Genomic DNA, 14,958 nt, shown 5'->3' with positions numbered 1-14,958 from the left:
GAAAACAAAAGAGAAGAGCCTTTGTAAACGTGTATCAGCCAGTTTAAGGTGTGTGTTGGTAGTACTAGTATTACCTTTAGCTCATCTGGCAATTACTGCTTACAGCTTATTTCTGATGAAGCAATTGTGGTGATTGTGTGTGCAGTGTCGCAGACTCACGCCAGTGAACAGATAGAAGACGTGGGCATGCAGGTGGTCGGCTGGTACCACTCTCATCCGACCTTCGCACCCAACCCCTCCGTACGCGACATTGAAACACAGCAGAAGTTCCAGGTATGCCTTTCAACTTGGTTAACTTTTGGCTCACCTGATTGGTTGGTTGGTTGGTATTTTTTATCGTCTCTTCAGCTGATATTGCTATTCGAGAAGTTTGTTTTCTTTATCAGTTCACACGGCAAGCGCCATGCTTAAAACTATTTACAATCAGGTCTCTCAATGTAAAAAGAAAGTTCTAAAAGTTCAAAACTTTCACATTTGTTACTTCAAATCTTGATAAAAATCTTGATCTCCTTTAAAAAGTTAAAAAATCTTGTCCTGGGGAACATCCAGGATTTGACTCACCTGAACATTCAGAAAAGTTTTTGTAATGAGGAGTGTTAGATGGTCCAGACGGCCAGGTCTTTGGTAGATGAAAAATATCAATTTTGAAGTTGTCTCGAATGTTAATAAAACTGGACCTATGAAACTTTGCACGCTGCTAGAGTTTGATGACCTCCAGATATGACCAAAGTCTGGTTGATCTAGTACAAATTTGAAGGTCACGAGGGGATCAATTTCAGGTCAATAAATCAAATTGGAACTCATTAGTTTTGTGCACGCTTACGAAGCTAGAGGGGCAGATCCTTTCTTATATTAGGTATGAGAAAGGTGAGTCGTATGAGCATTTTCTCTTCTTGTTGTGTGTGTGGTGATAATGTTCCAAGTTGCAATAGATGATGGGGAAGTTATCTCCAAGAGAGCATGTAACAGACTTTATTTTTGATCACATTTGGAAACAGCATTTATGTTGTCGGTTTTAGTACTGGTTTGCGAAGGGTGGCAGCCATTTTGTTGGAATGATCATCAGTCCGTACAGCCCCCAGAATGCCGACGTCAATTCTGACATACGCTGTCTCACCATCGGAGATGATGTCGCCAAAGAGTTTCTTTGCAGTAAGTAAACTGTTGCTGCTTGCAAAACTTATGGTGAAAACTCAGCAACCAAACCTGAGTTTTATTTGCTTTGATTTTGACTTAAAAGATTGTGTTTGGTGCAAGAAATTATTGATGGATGTTTTTTTTTGTAGCCAGGATATTTAGACCTATCAGGCCTGAAAGTGGTGAGTATTTTACTCGCCATGGCGAGTAGAAACATGTAACTGGCGAGTAGAAATGTTCATCTACTCACCAAATGCGAGTAAAGTTGCTGAAACAAATTGTTGGTTCGGCTAGTAAAGTTTGCCCTCTGGCTAGTAAATGTTCAGAATCACTAGCCAAAGGCTAGTATGCCATTTATTTTTACTTTCAGGGCTGCATATTCATATTCATTGTTGTTCCTGGACACAGAAGACAACATAATTATGTATTTGTTAAAATGTCCTGGCCATAAAGAAATTGTTGTGTCGGAAGACATCTCCTATGTCAAAACTATCAGACATTCGACCGGCCTGAGGTCACAACAATGCATCAGATCAAAACAGTATGCGTAAATGATCGAAGACCGAGGCCAGGGAAAAACACTACATATTTTCACTCATTGTACCTGCGAATAACAGTGCAATATCTGTCCTGAGTATGACATGAAACTGGAAGGTATATGGCATAATATAACAAGTAGATGATGAATTTTGTATATCTTATGCAGATCAGCCGTACCAGTTCAGCTATGAGGTGGCATACAGAGACAACCTGCGAGAGATTCTGGGCCCAGCCAGTGAGTTAGCGGAAAAATACTCCACGTACAACAGTCGTGTGGCGCTGTCCTGTGTCTACAAACCCTCTCTGGGCATCACCTGTCTTTCTAAGGTACTTACTTTCTTCTTCTTCTTCTTCACACACACACACACACACACACACACACACACACACACACACACACACACACACACACACACACACACACACGCTCTCTCGGCATCACCTGTCTCTCTAAGGTACCTGCATTCTTCTTCTTCTTCTGCATTCATGGACTGAAACTCCCACCTACACTACTGTTTTTTCCCAAAGGATTTGTGCACTGTTTTGGGTTTTGTGCTTAGTCCTATTGTTATTTTGGTTTAGACATTTCTTCTTTAATTTATTGATTTGTATATTGCTGTTGTGTGTGTGTGTGTGTGTGTGCGGGTGTGGTTCTTATATTTGTTGTAGTGGAATTGTAAAGAACATTGAGCTGTTATCTGGACTTAAAAAAGTAATTTATTATTATTATTATTATTATTCACCAGATGCTTCAGTCGGTGAAGCACAGACTGGAACCCCCCGACCCGGAGCACCCCATCCCTGGCAGTCGACGCAAAGTGGAGGATGTTCTTCACTGGCTGGAGCAGATCTTCCTGGAGAAGTTCTCTCCAGCATCATCTTCAGGCACCACAGATGTAACCTCCATGGCAACCGATGAGCCCCCTACGGATGACGAGGAACAGCTATGATAGGGGAGGGGGGGGGGGTGTATGCAGTGGACGGGAAGGGTTTGGAGAATGAGACAGGGTAGGGTAGTGTTATAGGGTGCATAATGAACATTTTGGTGAAGTAAGGTGTATGTATTGAACCTTTGCCAAAACCAGTTAATGATTCAGTGAATGTGTGTGTGTGCATGCATGAGAGAAAGATAGACAAAAAGATATTGAGACATGCACTATTGTGTGTGTGGGTGGGTGGGTGTATGCAGTGGACGGGAAGGGTTTGGTGAATGATGCATGGTAGTGTTACAGGGTGCATAATGAACATGTTGGTTAAGTGAAGTGTATGAATTGAACCTTTGCTAAAACCAGTTAATGATTCAGTGGATGTGTGTGTGTGTGTGCGCATGCATGAAAAAAAGATAGGAAGGTAGAGAGAGAGACATGCACTATTGTGTGTGTTTGTGCACAACTTTGTTTATTATTATTTTCAGTTATAAAAATTCCATATAAGTTTGTTTTTGTTTAAACAGTATTTTATTCATAAACAGACACATGATAATATAACAACATCATTAAGAAGGAGCACAACAAGTTTAAAACTTATGATAAGTGCTCACATAAACATGCCTGAAATTTCATGGCGGAATATGATCAATGCGACACATTTTTGAAAAAAGAGAAGAAAAAAAAGAAAAGGAGAAAAACAACAAGGAAAACTTAGTTTGAATTATCGAACACAATCTGTGTCAATACCGAAAACGAAAACAAATACAAAACGATATATAAGTTTGTTACCAATGCATGCTCATTCTTTTCAAGCTTATTGTTAAGAAAAGGAGGGGGAAGGGGATATTTAAATGTGAGGCACATTGTGTTTAAATCTGCATTTTTACTTTAGAAGAATTGTGGTTTATGGCACTATTTATAACTTAAGTACTGTTTTCATATGAGTCTGAGTTCCATGAGGCGTTAAGGCTTACATTCATGTGTATGTGTTTATCTGTCGTATGCTTTTGTTGTGAGACAGTAGATCATGAGGGTGTAAAAAAAAACCAGGGTCACAGTATCTGTGCTGTTTACTTTATTTCGTATTTAATGTTTTCACTGCCATTCTTTGGACTTTCCATCAGTGTCACTTTTTGCGCAGGGGTCTATGATGTGGGTGGGCCTGACAAGATTTTGTTTTCATTACATTGTTGAAGAAGCAGAAACGGTTTCATGAAAACTGTCTTCTCTCTCACAGTAGCAGCTGTTCCTCATAGCACAGTAGTACAGTGGACCACCTTTTTACTACCTAAACAAATCTGAGAGAATCAGGTCTTAACAAGAAGGGCAAAGCCCATACGACTCACATGCTTGACCTTGACCTTTACATGACCTTTTCCTACCAAAATACATGTGACCTTGACCCAAGGTCAAGGTCATCCAAGGTCATGCAACACAAAGCTGTTAATTCAAGACATAGGAAGTACAATGGTGCTTATTGGCTCTTTCTACCATGAGATATGGTCACTTTTAGTGGTTCACTACCTTATTTTGGTCACATTTCATAAGGGTCAAAGTGACCTTGACCTTGATCATATGTGACCAAATGTGTCTCACGATGAAAGCATAACACGTGCCCCACATAATTTTTAAGTTTGAAACAGTTATCTTCCATAGTTCAGGGTCAAGGTCACTTCAAAATATGTATACAATCCAACTTTGAAGAGCTCCTGTGACCTTGACCTTGAAGCAAGGTAAACCAAACTGGTATCAAAAGATGGGGCTTACTTTGCCCTATATATCATATATAGGTGAGGTATTGAATCTCAAAAACTTCAGAGAAAATGGGAAAAATGTGAAAAATAGCTGTTTTTTAGGCAACATTTATGGCCCCTGCGACCTTGACCTTGAAGCAAGGTCAAGATGCTATGTATGTTTTTTGGGGCCTTGTCATCATACACCATCTTGCCAAATTTGGTACTGATAGACTGAATAGTGTCCAAGAAATATCCAACGTTAAAGTTTTCCGGACGGACGGACGGACGACTCGGGTGAGTACATAGACTCACTTTTGCTTCGCATGTGAGTCAAAAAGGGGGGAGTCTTAAAACGGGGGTAAAATGACAGATGCAATGAACAGAAAATGTGAAATATCAAGGTCTTAAAAGGGGGGGAGTCTTAAAACGAGGGTAAAATGACAGATGCAATGAACAGACAATCTAAAATATCAAGGTCTTAAAAATGGGGGAGTCTTAAAACGGGGGTAAAATGACAGATGCAATGAACAGAAAATGTGAAATATCAAGGTCTTAAAAAGGGGGGAGTCTTAAAACGGGGGTAAAATGACAGATGCAATGAACAGAAAATGTGAAATATCAAGGTCTTAAAAAGGGGGGAGTCTTAAAACGAGGGTAAAATGACAGATGCAATGAACAGAAAATGTGAAATATCAAGGTAAAAAGGGGGGAGTCTTAAAACGGGGGTAAAATGACAGATGCAATGAACAGACAATCTAAAATATCAAGGTCTTAAAAATGGGGGAGTCTTAAAACGGGGGTAAAATGACAGATGCAATGAACAGAAAATGTGAAATATCAAGGTCTTAAACATGGGGAGTCTGAAAACGGAGGTAAAATGACAGATGCAATGAACAGAAAATGTGAAATATCAAGGTCTTAAAAAGGGGGGAGTCTTAAAACGGGGGTAAAATGACAGATGCAATGAACAGAAAATGTGAAATATCAAGGTCTGAAAAAGGGGGGAGTCTTAAAATGGGGGTAAAATGACAGATGCAATGATCAGAAAATGTGAAATATCAAGGTCTTAAAAAGGGGGGAGTCTTAAAACGAGGGTAAAATGACAGATGCAATGAACAAAAAATATGAAATATCAAGGTCTTAAAAAGGGGGGAGTCTTAAAACGAGGGTAAAATGACAGATGCAATGAACAAAAAATATGAAATATCAAGGTCTTAAAAAGGGGGGAGTCTTAAAACGAGGGTAAAATGACAGATGCAATGAACAGAAAATGTGAAATATCAAGGTCTTAAACATGGGGAGTCTGAAAACGGAGGTAAAATGACAGATGCAACGAACTGAAAATGTGAAATATCAAGGTCTGAAAAAGGGGGGAGTCTTAAAACGGGGGTATAATGACCGATGCAATGAACAGAAAATGTGAAATATCAAGGTCTTAAAAAGGGGGTAGTCTTAAAACGAGGGATAAAATGACAGATGCAATGAACAGAAAATGTGAAATATTAAGGTCTTAAAACGGGGGTAAAATGACAGATGCAATGAACAGAAAATGTGAAATATCAAGGTCTTAAAAAGGGGGGTACTGCTGTATCAGCGATGTCAGACCCCTCTGATGAGAGGATAAGTAATTTGCTGTGCTTGCCTTCCAGAAAACAGTCCAAGTGTGATGTGAATTGATAATGGTGAGCAATTGATCTGGTTCTGAACAATATGGGAATGTTGCATTTTGCCATTTAGTAGCTGGTGCAGGCATTGAGTCTTTTCAGGCTATTTCACACTGTGTGAATATGAGAATGTTGCATTTAGTAGCTGGTACAGGCATGGAGTCTTTTCAGGCTATTTCACACTGTGTGAATATGGGAATGTTGCATTTAGTAGCTGGTACAGGCATTGAGTCTTTTCAGGCTATTTCAAACTGTGTGAGTGTGTATGTATATTTTTGGCCAGTATGCATTTTGTATTGCTGTGACCTCATTGAGCTTATTTGAGATAAGTTTATTTCAATGGTGTTCTATTAAAAGTATTCCGTTGTTTTGTCCAAAGCTTCCTCAGGGATTTATAACTTATTCAGTTATTGTCAGGACATACAACTGGCATTTCAGATGTCTTTATATGACATTACATGGATGTACAGGGTTCTGATGGCTAACTGAATAATGGCAAATATGAATAAGTGTAGGGGGAAAAAATAGAGCAAGGGTCATATCCAAATAAAGATCTCTTGTTACTTCAATTTTTCTTTTTGCCTAAGAAGCCAGGAGATTGGCTGCGCATAGCTTTCACTGCATTCAAAAATGTGTGTCCCTACGTTAAATAATTCAGCAAGATAAAAGAAAAATAACCTTCAGAATGTGGAAGTGGCGTGTTTACTCCCCTCCCCTCCCCTGCTACCCCCATCCCTTCCCAATCGGTGGAAGGTAAAAAAGTTTAAAAAATAAAAAAAATAAAATGCCACTCTATGTTTAGAAAGATTATGGTTTTTGCTCATTTTAACCAGATTCGTAAAGAATTACCATCATGAGATTTCTTGGGAAAGTAGGATTGTAATGTTGTTTCTAGTCATGTATAGAAGATACAAACCCGCTCATATCATTTATGCAAATACTGAATGTCTTTGTGAAGGTGTCATTCTGTCTTCTGTGCATGTCTTTATTTCATCTCCTTGAACAAATTGATGTCTTTTTGTGTTGGTTGAAGTTTGTACCTTGCTGACACAGTTTAGCATTGACCTCAAATTGTTTGGTGCTGTATTGATTTTTGTGTATAAATGAAGTAGGGTTCCCCGGACTGATGTGCACATGAAAGTTACCAACTAGGTGGGAGCCAGCCGTTGGGTCAATGTTGACCAATCCCACCCGGCAGCTGGCTCCCACCCAGTTGGTAACTTTGTTGTGCACCTTGGCCCAGGGCTGGGGTGCACAAACCAAAAACTGGGTCAGGGTGCCAAAACCAGCGGGGTCTGACTGGTTGAAATCACAACAACACTCAATTTCAACCAATCCGAAACCACCACTGCATTCCCCCCTTTTGGGTGGCACTCAGTTTCACTTCATGCACATCAACCAAGAACTCAGAATTACAGTGTCACTGAATTTTTAATGCATTGAGATTATTTGCTATTTGGATGATTGTGTGCGATGTTGTAAGTGGCATAATGCATTGTTGTACATTCTCAGTTTTTTGCTAGTCTGACCATTATCTCTGGTGGTATCAATGTCCTTTTATTTTATTTTTGTATTTACTTTTTCTTTTTTTACTCAGTGTTCTGCACATGTTGTTGTACATATTGTTGTACTGTTCTTGCCGACATTGTGTTCATGATAAACACTTGTATGTGAATTTTAGTTTAACTTTATTTTTGCAACTGAAATAGCTTAACAATATGTTGGTGTAATTCATGTTGATTCGTTTTGTTTGTACAAGTGATTGTTTATTGAAGATTATTAAATGCAGAGATATTTATTCTGTGTTGCAATATTCTTTGAATTCTATACAATAGAGAAAATAACTGATGTGCACATGTGCATGATGTGCAGATCTCACGAAATGGGTCGAAGACAAGTGAAAAGTGATTCCAAGTTCACATTATCACAAGTTTGTAATACCTCCTGCCTCATTCATTTATCAAATACTTATAAGTCAGATGTTGCGCAGCCACATATGAATAAAAGGTTTATAAATTTGCAGGTTATGAGCAATTTTAACAGCAAGACATTGCAAATCTTGCCTCACATACTGATACAGGCATACACAAGAGTCATCAAACATTCACACAACGTTTCACACCCAGACACACAAACACATAGCTTACATGAAGTAGCTATTTCTTGTCCATGTATATGAAATGCGTATGTGTTAATCTTTGTGTTGCATATTTTTTCAACTGTGAGGTGGTATATTCCACAAGAAAAAAATGCTCTTTCAGAACAAGACTCTTCCATCTAAACTTTAATGACGCAGACTGGGCACAACTTAAGTCTCAGCACTTGTCGACTTTTTGCCTGAATTAAAGCATAATTAGCTTTGTGAACGAGTAAACACACAAACACACACGATCACACACACACACAAAAAGGAGAACAAGCATAAACGACCCTCTCAAATCCACATACATGGAGTTCAGAGGCACTCAGAGCACCTTATGTGTGTCATCTGCGTCGCTTTAAACACACATGCACAAACAAGCACACATACACAGATACACAAGCACCTACACAAACCCACACACACACACCACCAACCCACCCACCCCCCACACACAGAAGAAGGAAAACAAACATTCACTACCCTCTCAAATACACATAGTTCGGTGGCACTCTAAGCACCTTCTGTGTCTCTTCAACGTCTGTTTAAACACACACACATGCCCAAACACACACAAACACAAGCACACACACCAAGCCCCCTTCCCATCCCCATACACACACATAGAAGTAAAACAAGGACAAACCACCCTCTCAAATGCACATAGTTTGGAGGCACTCCAAGCACCTTTTGTGTGTTTTTGGCGTCTCATTGAACACACAAACAAACACACACCCATTCCTCCCCCCCCCCACACACACACACAGAAGTAAAACAAGCACAAACTATCCTCTCAAATGCACATAGTTCGGCGGCACTCTAAGCACCTTCTTTGTCTCTTCAGCGTCTCTTTCAACCTGGTCTTCCCCTGCACTAACACTTGTCCTCAGCACAACACTTCCACTCGACTTTGAAGCAGCCTCCTCTTCTGAATCACTGGAAACACTGTCTGCGACCACGCTCACTGAAACCGACGAGGGTTTGCTTGTCGTTGCAATGTCTGTGCTTTTCACCGTCGTCATTCTGTCTCTGACGGAGCACGCCCAGAAGAGATCGTCTTCCCACAGTTCCTTGTCTGCAGGGTTCAGCATCACCGCCTTGCTGAAACTGCGGACAGCCTGGACACACAAGTTTTTGCTGGTCAATTGAGGGTACAGAGGAACCGCACTTTTATCACACACACACACACACACACACACACACCCCAATCCCCTGGATTTTTCATATTTTCTGTTCTGTAAATTTACATCCGTCTTAAGGCTCCTTTTTCGGACCTCATTTCCTCAGATTTGTGGACGTCCACTCTAATAGTGAAATGGCATTAATTACGAGGCAACCATTGTTTACTTTTCTTTTCTTTTTTTTTAATGATTAATGATGATAAGTACGTTAGCAGTGACATCCAACTACTCTGACTTATGATCTCTGATACAATCTCTGTATCATAACATACAATCAGTAAAATGTCCAAAGTAAAATCTTTTCCAAAAGATAGTACAATGTACTGAAAATAGATGAATTCTAAACATAACTCTGTCAGGTTAGTATGGGTTGTGGAAGAGTAAACACCCTTGCTTTTACTAGGACAAACATTGGAGGGGCCAATCACCAGCGAGGGGTGTGTCTGAAACACGTGGACAGGAGCACGTGTGAATGTATTTGTCAGAGGAAAAGCAAGGGCATTCACTCTTTCACAACCCATACAAACCCGACAGAGTTATTTTTGAACATCGGCTATTATAAAACAAAGGTGACAAAAAATAGAACAATACAAACAAAAGGGGAAAACTCCACACAAACCATTTTAACTTCTCCCAGGTTGAGCTGAGCTCGGCCCAAAGTCTGGCGTGCCTCCCACCACGTGGGGTCTGCCTTCACCGCCTGCTGGGCTGTCTGCACCGCTGGGAACACCTCTCCCACTGACATCAGTGCCTGGCAGAAAACACACACTCGTAACATTTACCCCCGACACATACACACGCTTTAACATTGTTTGCACCCAACACAAACATATACGCTAACAATACGTCCAACTAACAAACACACACAACCATTTGCTTGCACGAACAAATTAAAAAAATGACAGAAATAAAACCAGATGATAATGGCCACACTGATCACAATCAATTCAAATAAAAGCAGATTGAATAACAATAAACTGCAATAGAACTAGATTTACAGACAGCAAGAGAGACATTTGCTTTCTTTATGGCCAAACTTTCTCATATATTTTCTTCATGGAGACTGTCATTAAAAAACTTCAAGACCCACTCTCACCCAGTATCCCATTTTGTAAAGTTTTGAAACAGATTAACAACTCGCTCACACACACACACACACACACACACACACACAGACGGGCGCAGTAGCATGGTGATAAGACGTCGGCCTCCTAATCGGGAGGTCGTGAGTTCGAATCCCGGTCGCTGCCGCCTGGTGGGTTAAAAGTGGAGATTTTCCCGATCTCCCAGGTAAACTTATGTGCAGGCCTGCTATAGTGACTTAACCCCCTTCGTGTGTACACGCAACCACAAGGCCAAGTGCGTACGGAAAAGATCCTGTAATCCATGTCGGAGTTCGGTGGGTTATGGAAACACGAAAATACCCAGCATGCCTACTCAACGAAAGCGGAGTGAGCTGACTATGCTTTCAGAGCATAGTGTGGGGAACCCAAATGGGCAAACGAGCTCACACGTAACCAGAAAAAATTCTGGAACGCTGAAGAAGAAAGAACACACACACACACACACACACACACTTTCACAAACATGCACACACACACACACACATGTAAAATTCTACCTGTGCTTTCATTTCCAGCATCTTACTGTCAGAAGGTGTGAGCAGCAGGGCTTCATCCCATTTCTTGATGGCTTCCCAATATCTGAAGCAAGTATAAGTATGAGAACAAATTTTGATTGAAAAAAATCTGCTTAAATTATACAAACAATAGTTTGTTAAAATATTTGTAAAGAGTATCCCATCTTTCTTTGTCCACATAGACATGATTAGGTGCCCTGTTAAATAACAATGTTTTGAATTTGGTAAAGAAAAATAATTACGTACCATTCTTTTTTTTCTTCTTTTTTTTTTAATGTTTTGTGGCTGCATACTTGTATCATTAGGATGTTGAAAAGAAATTCAATCAAAACCAAAATTATGTCAGTGTTACATCCATCGCACTAAATTATACACCTGAAGTACAGATCAAATTAGTAATAATAATAGACTTTGTAATAAAGCTTTACTTTTTTTCCACAAAAGTGACCCTGCAGGATTGTTGCTAGGATTCATTCTCTTTAGCAAATTTGCCATAAATGGTCATGAAAGTGTGTGCAATTTTCCGAAGTCAAAGACAGTCTCTGATATCCCCTTTTCCCCCACCGAAAAAAAAGTTTGCTGATATGACAGCACAGCTTTTGACGATTTGAAATCAGTTATGCTGCCTGCAAATACCAAATGACATTCCTGCCGTTTGCACTGAAAAACAATCAGCAATATTGCAGAGAACAGCACAAGACGTCAGGAATTGTTGATCCTTTCAGTTTCAGCCTGGTATTAATTGGACAAAGTCGAATTTGCGAAGTCTACTAGACTACTTCACAAAGCTCACTGCACAGAGCTTAGCTTTCACACTGAATTGTCAGTAAAAGGAAGACTAAAGACTAATATTATGAAATATTTCTCTTAATTTACCTTTCTGCGTGAGCAAGGATTGACCCTTCTTCTCGAAGACGCTCACTTTTGGCTTTGGCATCTTCAAGACTGATCATTCGTTTCTTCGGGGCAAGGGTCAACCAGTCCACTTCCCCGCGCGTCACTTCGTTGTCCAGGTCCTCGTCTTTGGATTCTTGTTCAAACGCCTGGGAAGCATTGCGCACCACCCCAGATCCTGCCTTCCGCTTCCAGCCAAACGTCGTCATTGAGAAAGCGGTGATTTTCTGAGCAGACTGAAGCAACCATAAAGAAGGCTTTCAGAAAACTTAGAAATATATTTGTACTTGATAACGCTGAGGTATGTATTATGTATGTGTGTGCGTGTTAGTGTGTGCGTGCGTGTGTGTGTTTGTTAGTGTGTGTGTTTGTTAATGTGCATGTGTGTGTGATAGTCGCAGTGTGTGTGCGCATGTGTGTGTTTGTGTGTGTGTTTAATTGTTAGTGTGTTTGTGTAGTGTGTGAGTGTTAGTGTGTGTGTAAGTGTCTCTGTGTGTGTGTGTGTGTGTGTCAGTGTGTGTGTATAGTGGGTGCATGAGTGTTAGTGTGTGTGTAAGGGTGTGTGTGTGTGATGTGTGCCGTGTGAACAAGAACAAGAACAAGAACAACTTGTGTGTGTGTGTGTGTGTGTGTGTGTGTGTGTGTGTGTGTGTGTGTGTGTGGTTGTTTTGTTTTGTGATGTTCGATGATTGTGTATAGCTGTAGTGTTGTTATTTTGGCAATTATTTTGGGTTAACTATAGTTTTGCAAACACAGTTGATGCTGATTGATTGTTTTAGCAATAAACATAATTACATCAAAAAGAAGCTACCCTCCTTAACCTTGGTGACTACTAACTAACTTGAATACATGCACTGTGTCAGATTAGGAAGCAAAACACAAACCTCATGCACGAATCATCAACACTGGACATGCCAGAAGAGTGAACTCCCTTTTAACCTCTGAATGTAAAGACATTTTATAAAGAGATCTCTTCTTCCAGTCTGCTTTTTTTAAGTTTCAATTTGAACTTAGTGATGTTCTTGGGTTTTTTTTAGTCGCCTAGGCAATACCAGTTGAGCTGACAGAGAGAAATGAGAGTCTGAAAAACTTCAGTTTCTACTTTCGAAACTGTCGAGTCTTACTTCCGCTTCCGTATTCACGTACATCCTTCGGTTGGTTGAAAGTGACGGTCGGCAACGGTCGGACGGTCGGCAACGGTCGGTGACGGTCGGCGACAAAAAACAAGTGTTGCACCAAAACAAACCCTCTCTCCCTCTTTGATTTTTTTTATTTTGAGCGAGCGTCTGTTCACACGTGAATAATAAATCAGTTCACTCAAAAAGTTCACTCTATTGTATACCCGAGTTACGACGACAAAAAACAAGTGTTGCACCGAAACAAACCCTCTCTCTTTCTCTCTCTTTAATTTTTTTTTCTTTTGAGTGAGCGTCTGTTCACAAGCGAATAATAAAACAGTATGAGTCAATAAAACAGTTCACTCTATTGTATACCCGAGTTAATGACATACCCGGCATTGCCACGGTCTTTACTTGGCTACATTCTGTAACACTCCATGATAATGCCTCGAAGGAAACAGACGTGGCCATGTGGCATCTGCTGCGACGACACTGAAAATCGGATTAGTATCGAATGTGAAGTCAGTATCATACCTCTCTCTCTCTCTCTCTCTCTCTCTCTCTCTCTCTCTCTCTCTCTCTCTCTCTCTCTCTCTCTCTCTCTCTCTCTCTCTCTCTCAATTACAAGAGCAATTCAGTGTGCTTTTCCAAACTCCAGCCTGGCATTGTGCACACTCCATCTGAAGAAAAATGTTGCCAGACACTTGAAAGACAAAGTTGGCGTTGCTTCCAGACAGAGGAACTTACTGATTCACCAACTCTTTGGAGCAGAAGGGCTATCAAACTCATCGGACGAGGTCACATTTGATGTCAGATTGGAAAACCTGACAACGATGTGGCCTGAACAAGACACACGCTATCTCAACAGGATAGCGCAGCAGATCCATGACCATGTCCTGAAGCTCCACTGGAATGGCCAACTACAAGACACGCATTGGACCAACAATAATGCTGAGTCGCTTAACCATACGCTGAAGCACATGGTTGAGTGGAAACCGAGAGAGCTTCCTGACCTGATCAATAAGCTGAGAACATTGGCCAAAGCTCAACAAGTGGAAATAGCACGCGCCATCATTGGCCGTGGAGAGTTTCAACTGGCTCCACACAATACGCACAAACTGCTGCAAGGAAACTTATGGGTTGCCATGACAGAAGTACAGAAAAGAAAGCACATTGCGACTCTCAGACAATCTGTCAGGCCCCCTGGTTCTGTTCAGAGCAGCTCATCATGCTTCCACGTCACTGGAACACCAACAAAAGGAAAGAAACCCGGCCAGAGGAAACGAAAAAGAGCAGAGAGGACAGCCACCGCAAAAAGGATGAAACTTGGAAATGAATAGTCACCCTCGAACCGTGAGGAAGAGCCATAAAATTGTCCCCCTCCATCATCTTGTTTTTGGATGAGCAGCTGGCTGATTTACGGGAACTTTGCTCTGGGTAGAAAGTTGTCGTAAGTATTGATAAGACGTACAATCTTGGGGAGCTGCTGGTTACGGCCACAGGCCGACCCAACATGCTTTGGAAATTTTTTTTGTCAGTGTTATAGTTAAATATAACTATAACACTGACAACAACAAAATCCAAAGCATGTTGGGTACACATAACTCCTTCGTCGAAGAAGCAACGAGTCACCGGCGATCATCCTCGGCCCCATTTCACAGAATGACCATAAAATTAAACTAGATACTTAGGCTTACATCTGGCCAAGCCCTATTTAGCCTTAGATAATTAAGATTAGTTGACCTAAAATGACAGGAATGTTTTTTCCCATACCGGTAGCTTATTGTTAAGATCTGTACGATTGATGAATTAACAAACGTTGAACTTAGATTTTGTTTAGCGAATAAAGATTTTGCGTGTTACATTGAATCCCACAGTATGTGTTTGTAAACACTCTCCAGGGGCGGACGAGGGGGGGGTTTCAGGGGTTTCCGGAAACCCCCCCCCAGCCAAAAAATTTTTTTTTAAATGGTGTTTTTT

General features: G+C 40.7%; 2 protein-coding genes across 3 annotated transcripts in view; one reads left to right on the top strand and one right to left on the bottom strand.

Moving 5' to 3' along the window:
• The window catches only part of LOC138967264 (histone H2A deubiquitinase MYSM1-like), a 31,307-nt gene extending 23,503 nt beyond the window's left edge, over window positions 1-7,804 (top strand). For both annotated transcript variants that reach the window (XM_070339791.1, XM_070339792.1), the window contains exons 17-22: window positions 146-273; window positions 1,020-1,152; window positions 1,844-2,004; window positions 2,424-3,917; window positions 4,892-5,627; window positions 5,850-7,804. In XM_070339791.1, the coding sequence (XP_070195892.1) occupies window positions 146-273; window positions 1,020-1,152; window positions 1,844-2,004; window positions 2,424-2,627 (626 nt within the window). In that variant the 3' untranslated portion in view covers window positions 2,628-3,917; window positions 4,892-5,627; window positions 5,850-7,804. The remainder of the gene's footprint in view (window positions 1-145; window positions 274-1,019; window positions 1,153-1,843; window positions 2,005-2,423; window positions 3,918-4,891; window positions 5,628-5,849) is intronic.
• Window positions 7,805-8,277: 473 nt separating this feature from the next.
• LOC138967277 (tetratricopeptide repeat protein 33-like) lies at window positions 8,278-12,861 on the bottom strand. Its single transcript, XM_070339810.1, has 5 exons — window positions 12,745-12,861; window positions 11,843-12,096; window positions 10,949-11,030; window positions 9,947-10,078; window positions 8,278-9,264 (listed from the first exon to the last, which is right to left on the bottom strand). The coding sequence occupies exons 2-5, from the start codon at window positions 12,067-12,069 to the stop codon at window positions 8,932-8,934; spliced, it is 774 nt and encodes a 257-aa protein (XP_070195911.1). The 5' UTR covers window positions 12,070-12,096; window positions 12,745-12,861; the 3' UTR covers window positions 8,278-8,931.
• Window positions 12,862-14,958: the final 2,097 nt, after the last annotated feature.

Source organism: Littorina saxatilis, linkage group LG5, assembly GCF_037325665.1.
Source record: "Littorina saxatilis isolate snail1 linkage group LG5, US_GU_Lsax_2.0, whole genome shotgun sequence".
NCBI lineage: Eukaryota > Metazoa > Mollusca > Gastropoda > Littorinimorpha > Littorinidae > Littorina > Littorina saxatilis.
This window is presented reverse-complemented; position numbering and strand designations above follow the sequence as displayed.

Bases quoted from the DNA above. Each gene is read 5' to 3' on its own strand.
- LOC138967277 (XM_070339810.1), bottom strand. From the start codon at position 12,069: ATGACGACGTTTGGCTGGAAGCGGAAGGCAGGATCTGGGGTGGTGCGC. The intron at 10,079-10,948 runs GTAGAATTTTAC...GTTTTCTGCCAG, and splicing joins TGCTGGAAATGAAAGCACAG to GCACTGATGTCAGTGGGAGA. The intron at 9,265-9,946 runs GTTTGTGTGGAG...TTGTGTGTCCAG, and splicing joins ACCTGGGAGAAGTTAAAATG to GCTGTCCGCAGTTTCAGCAA.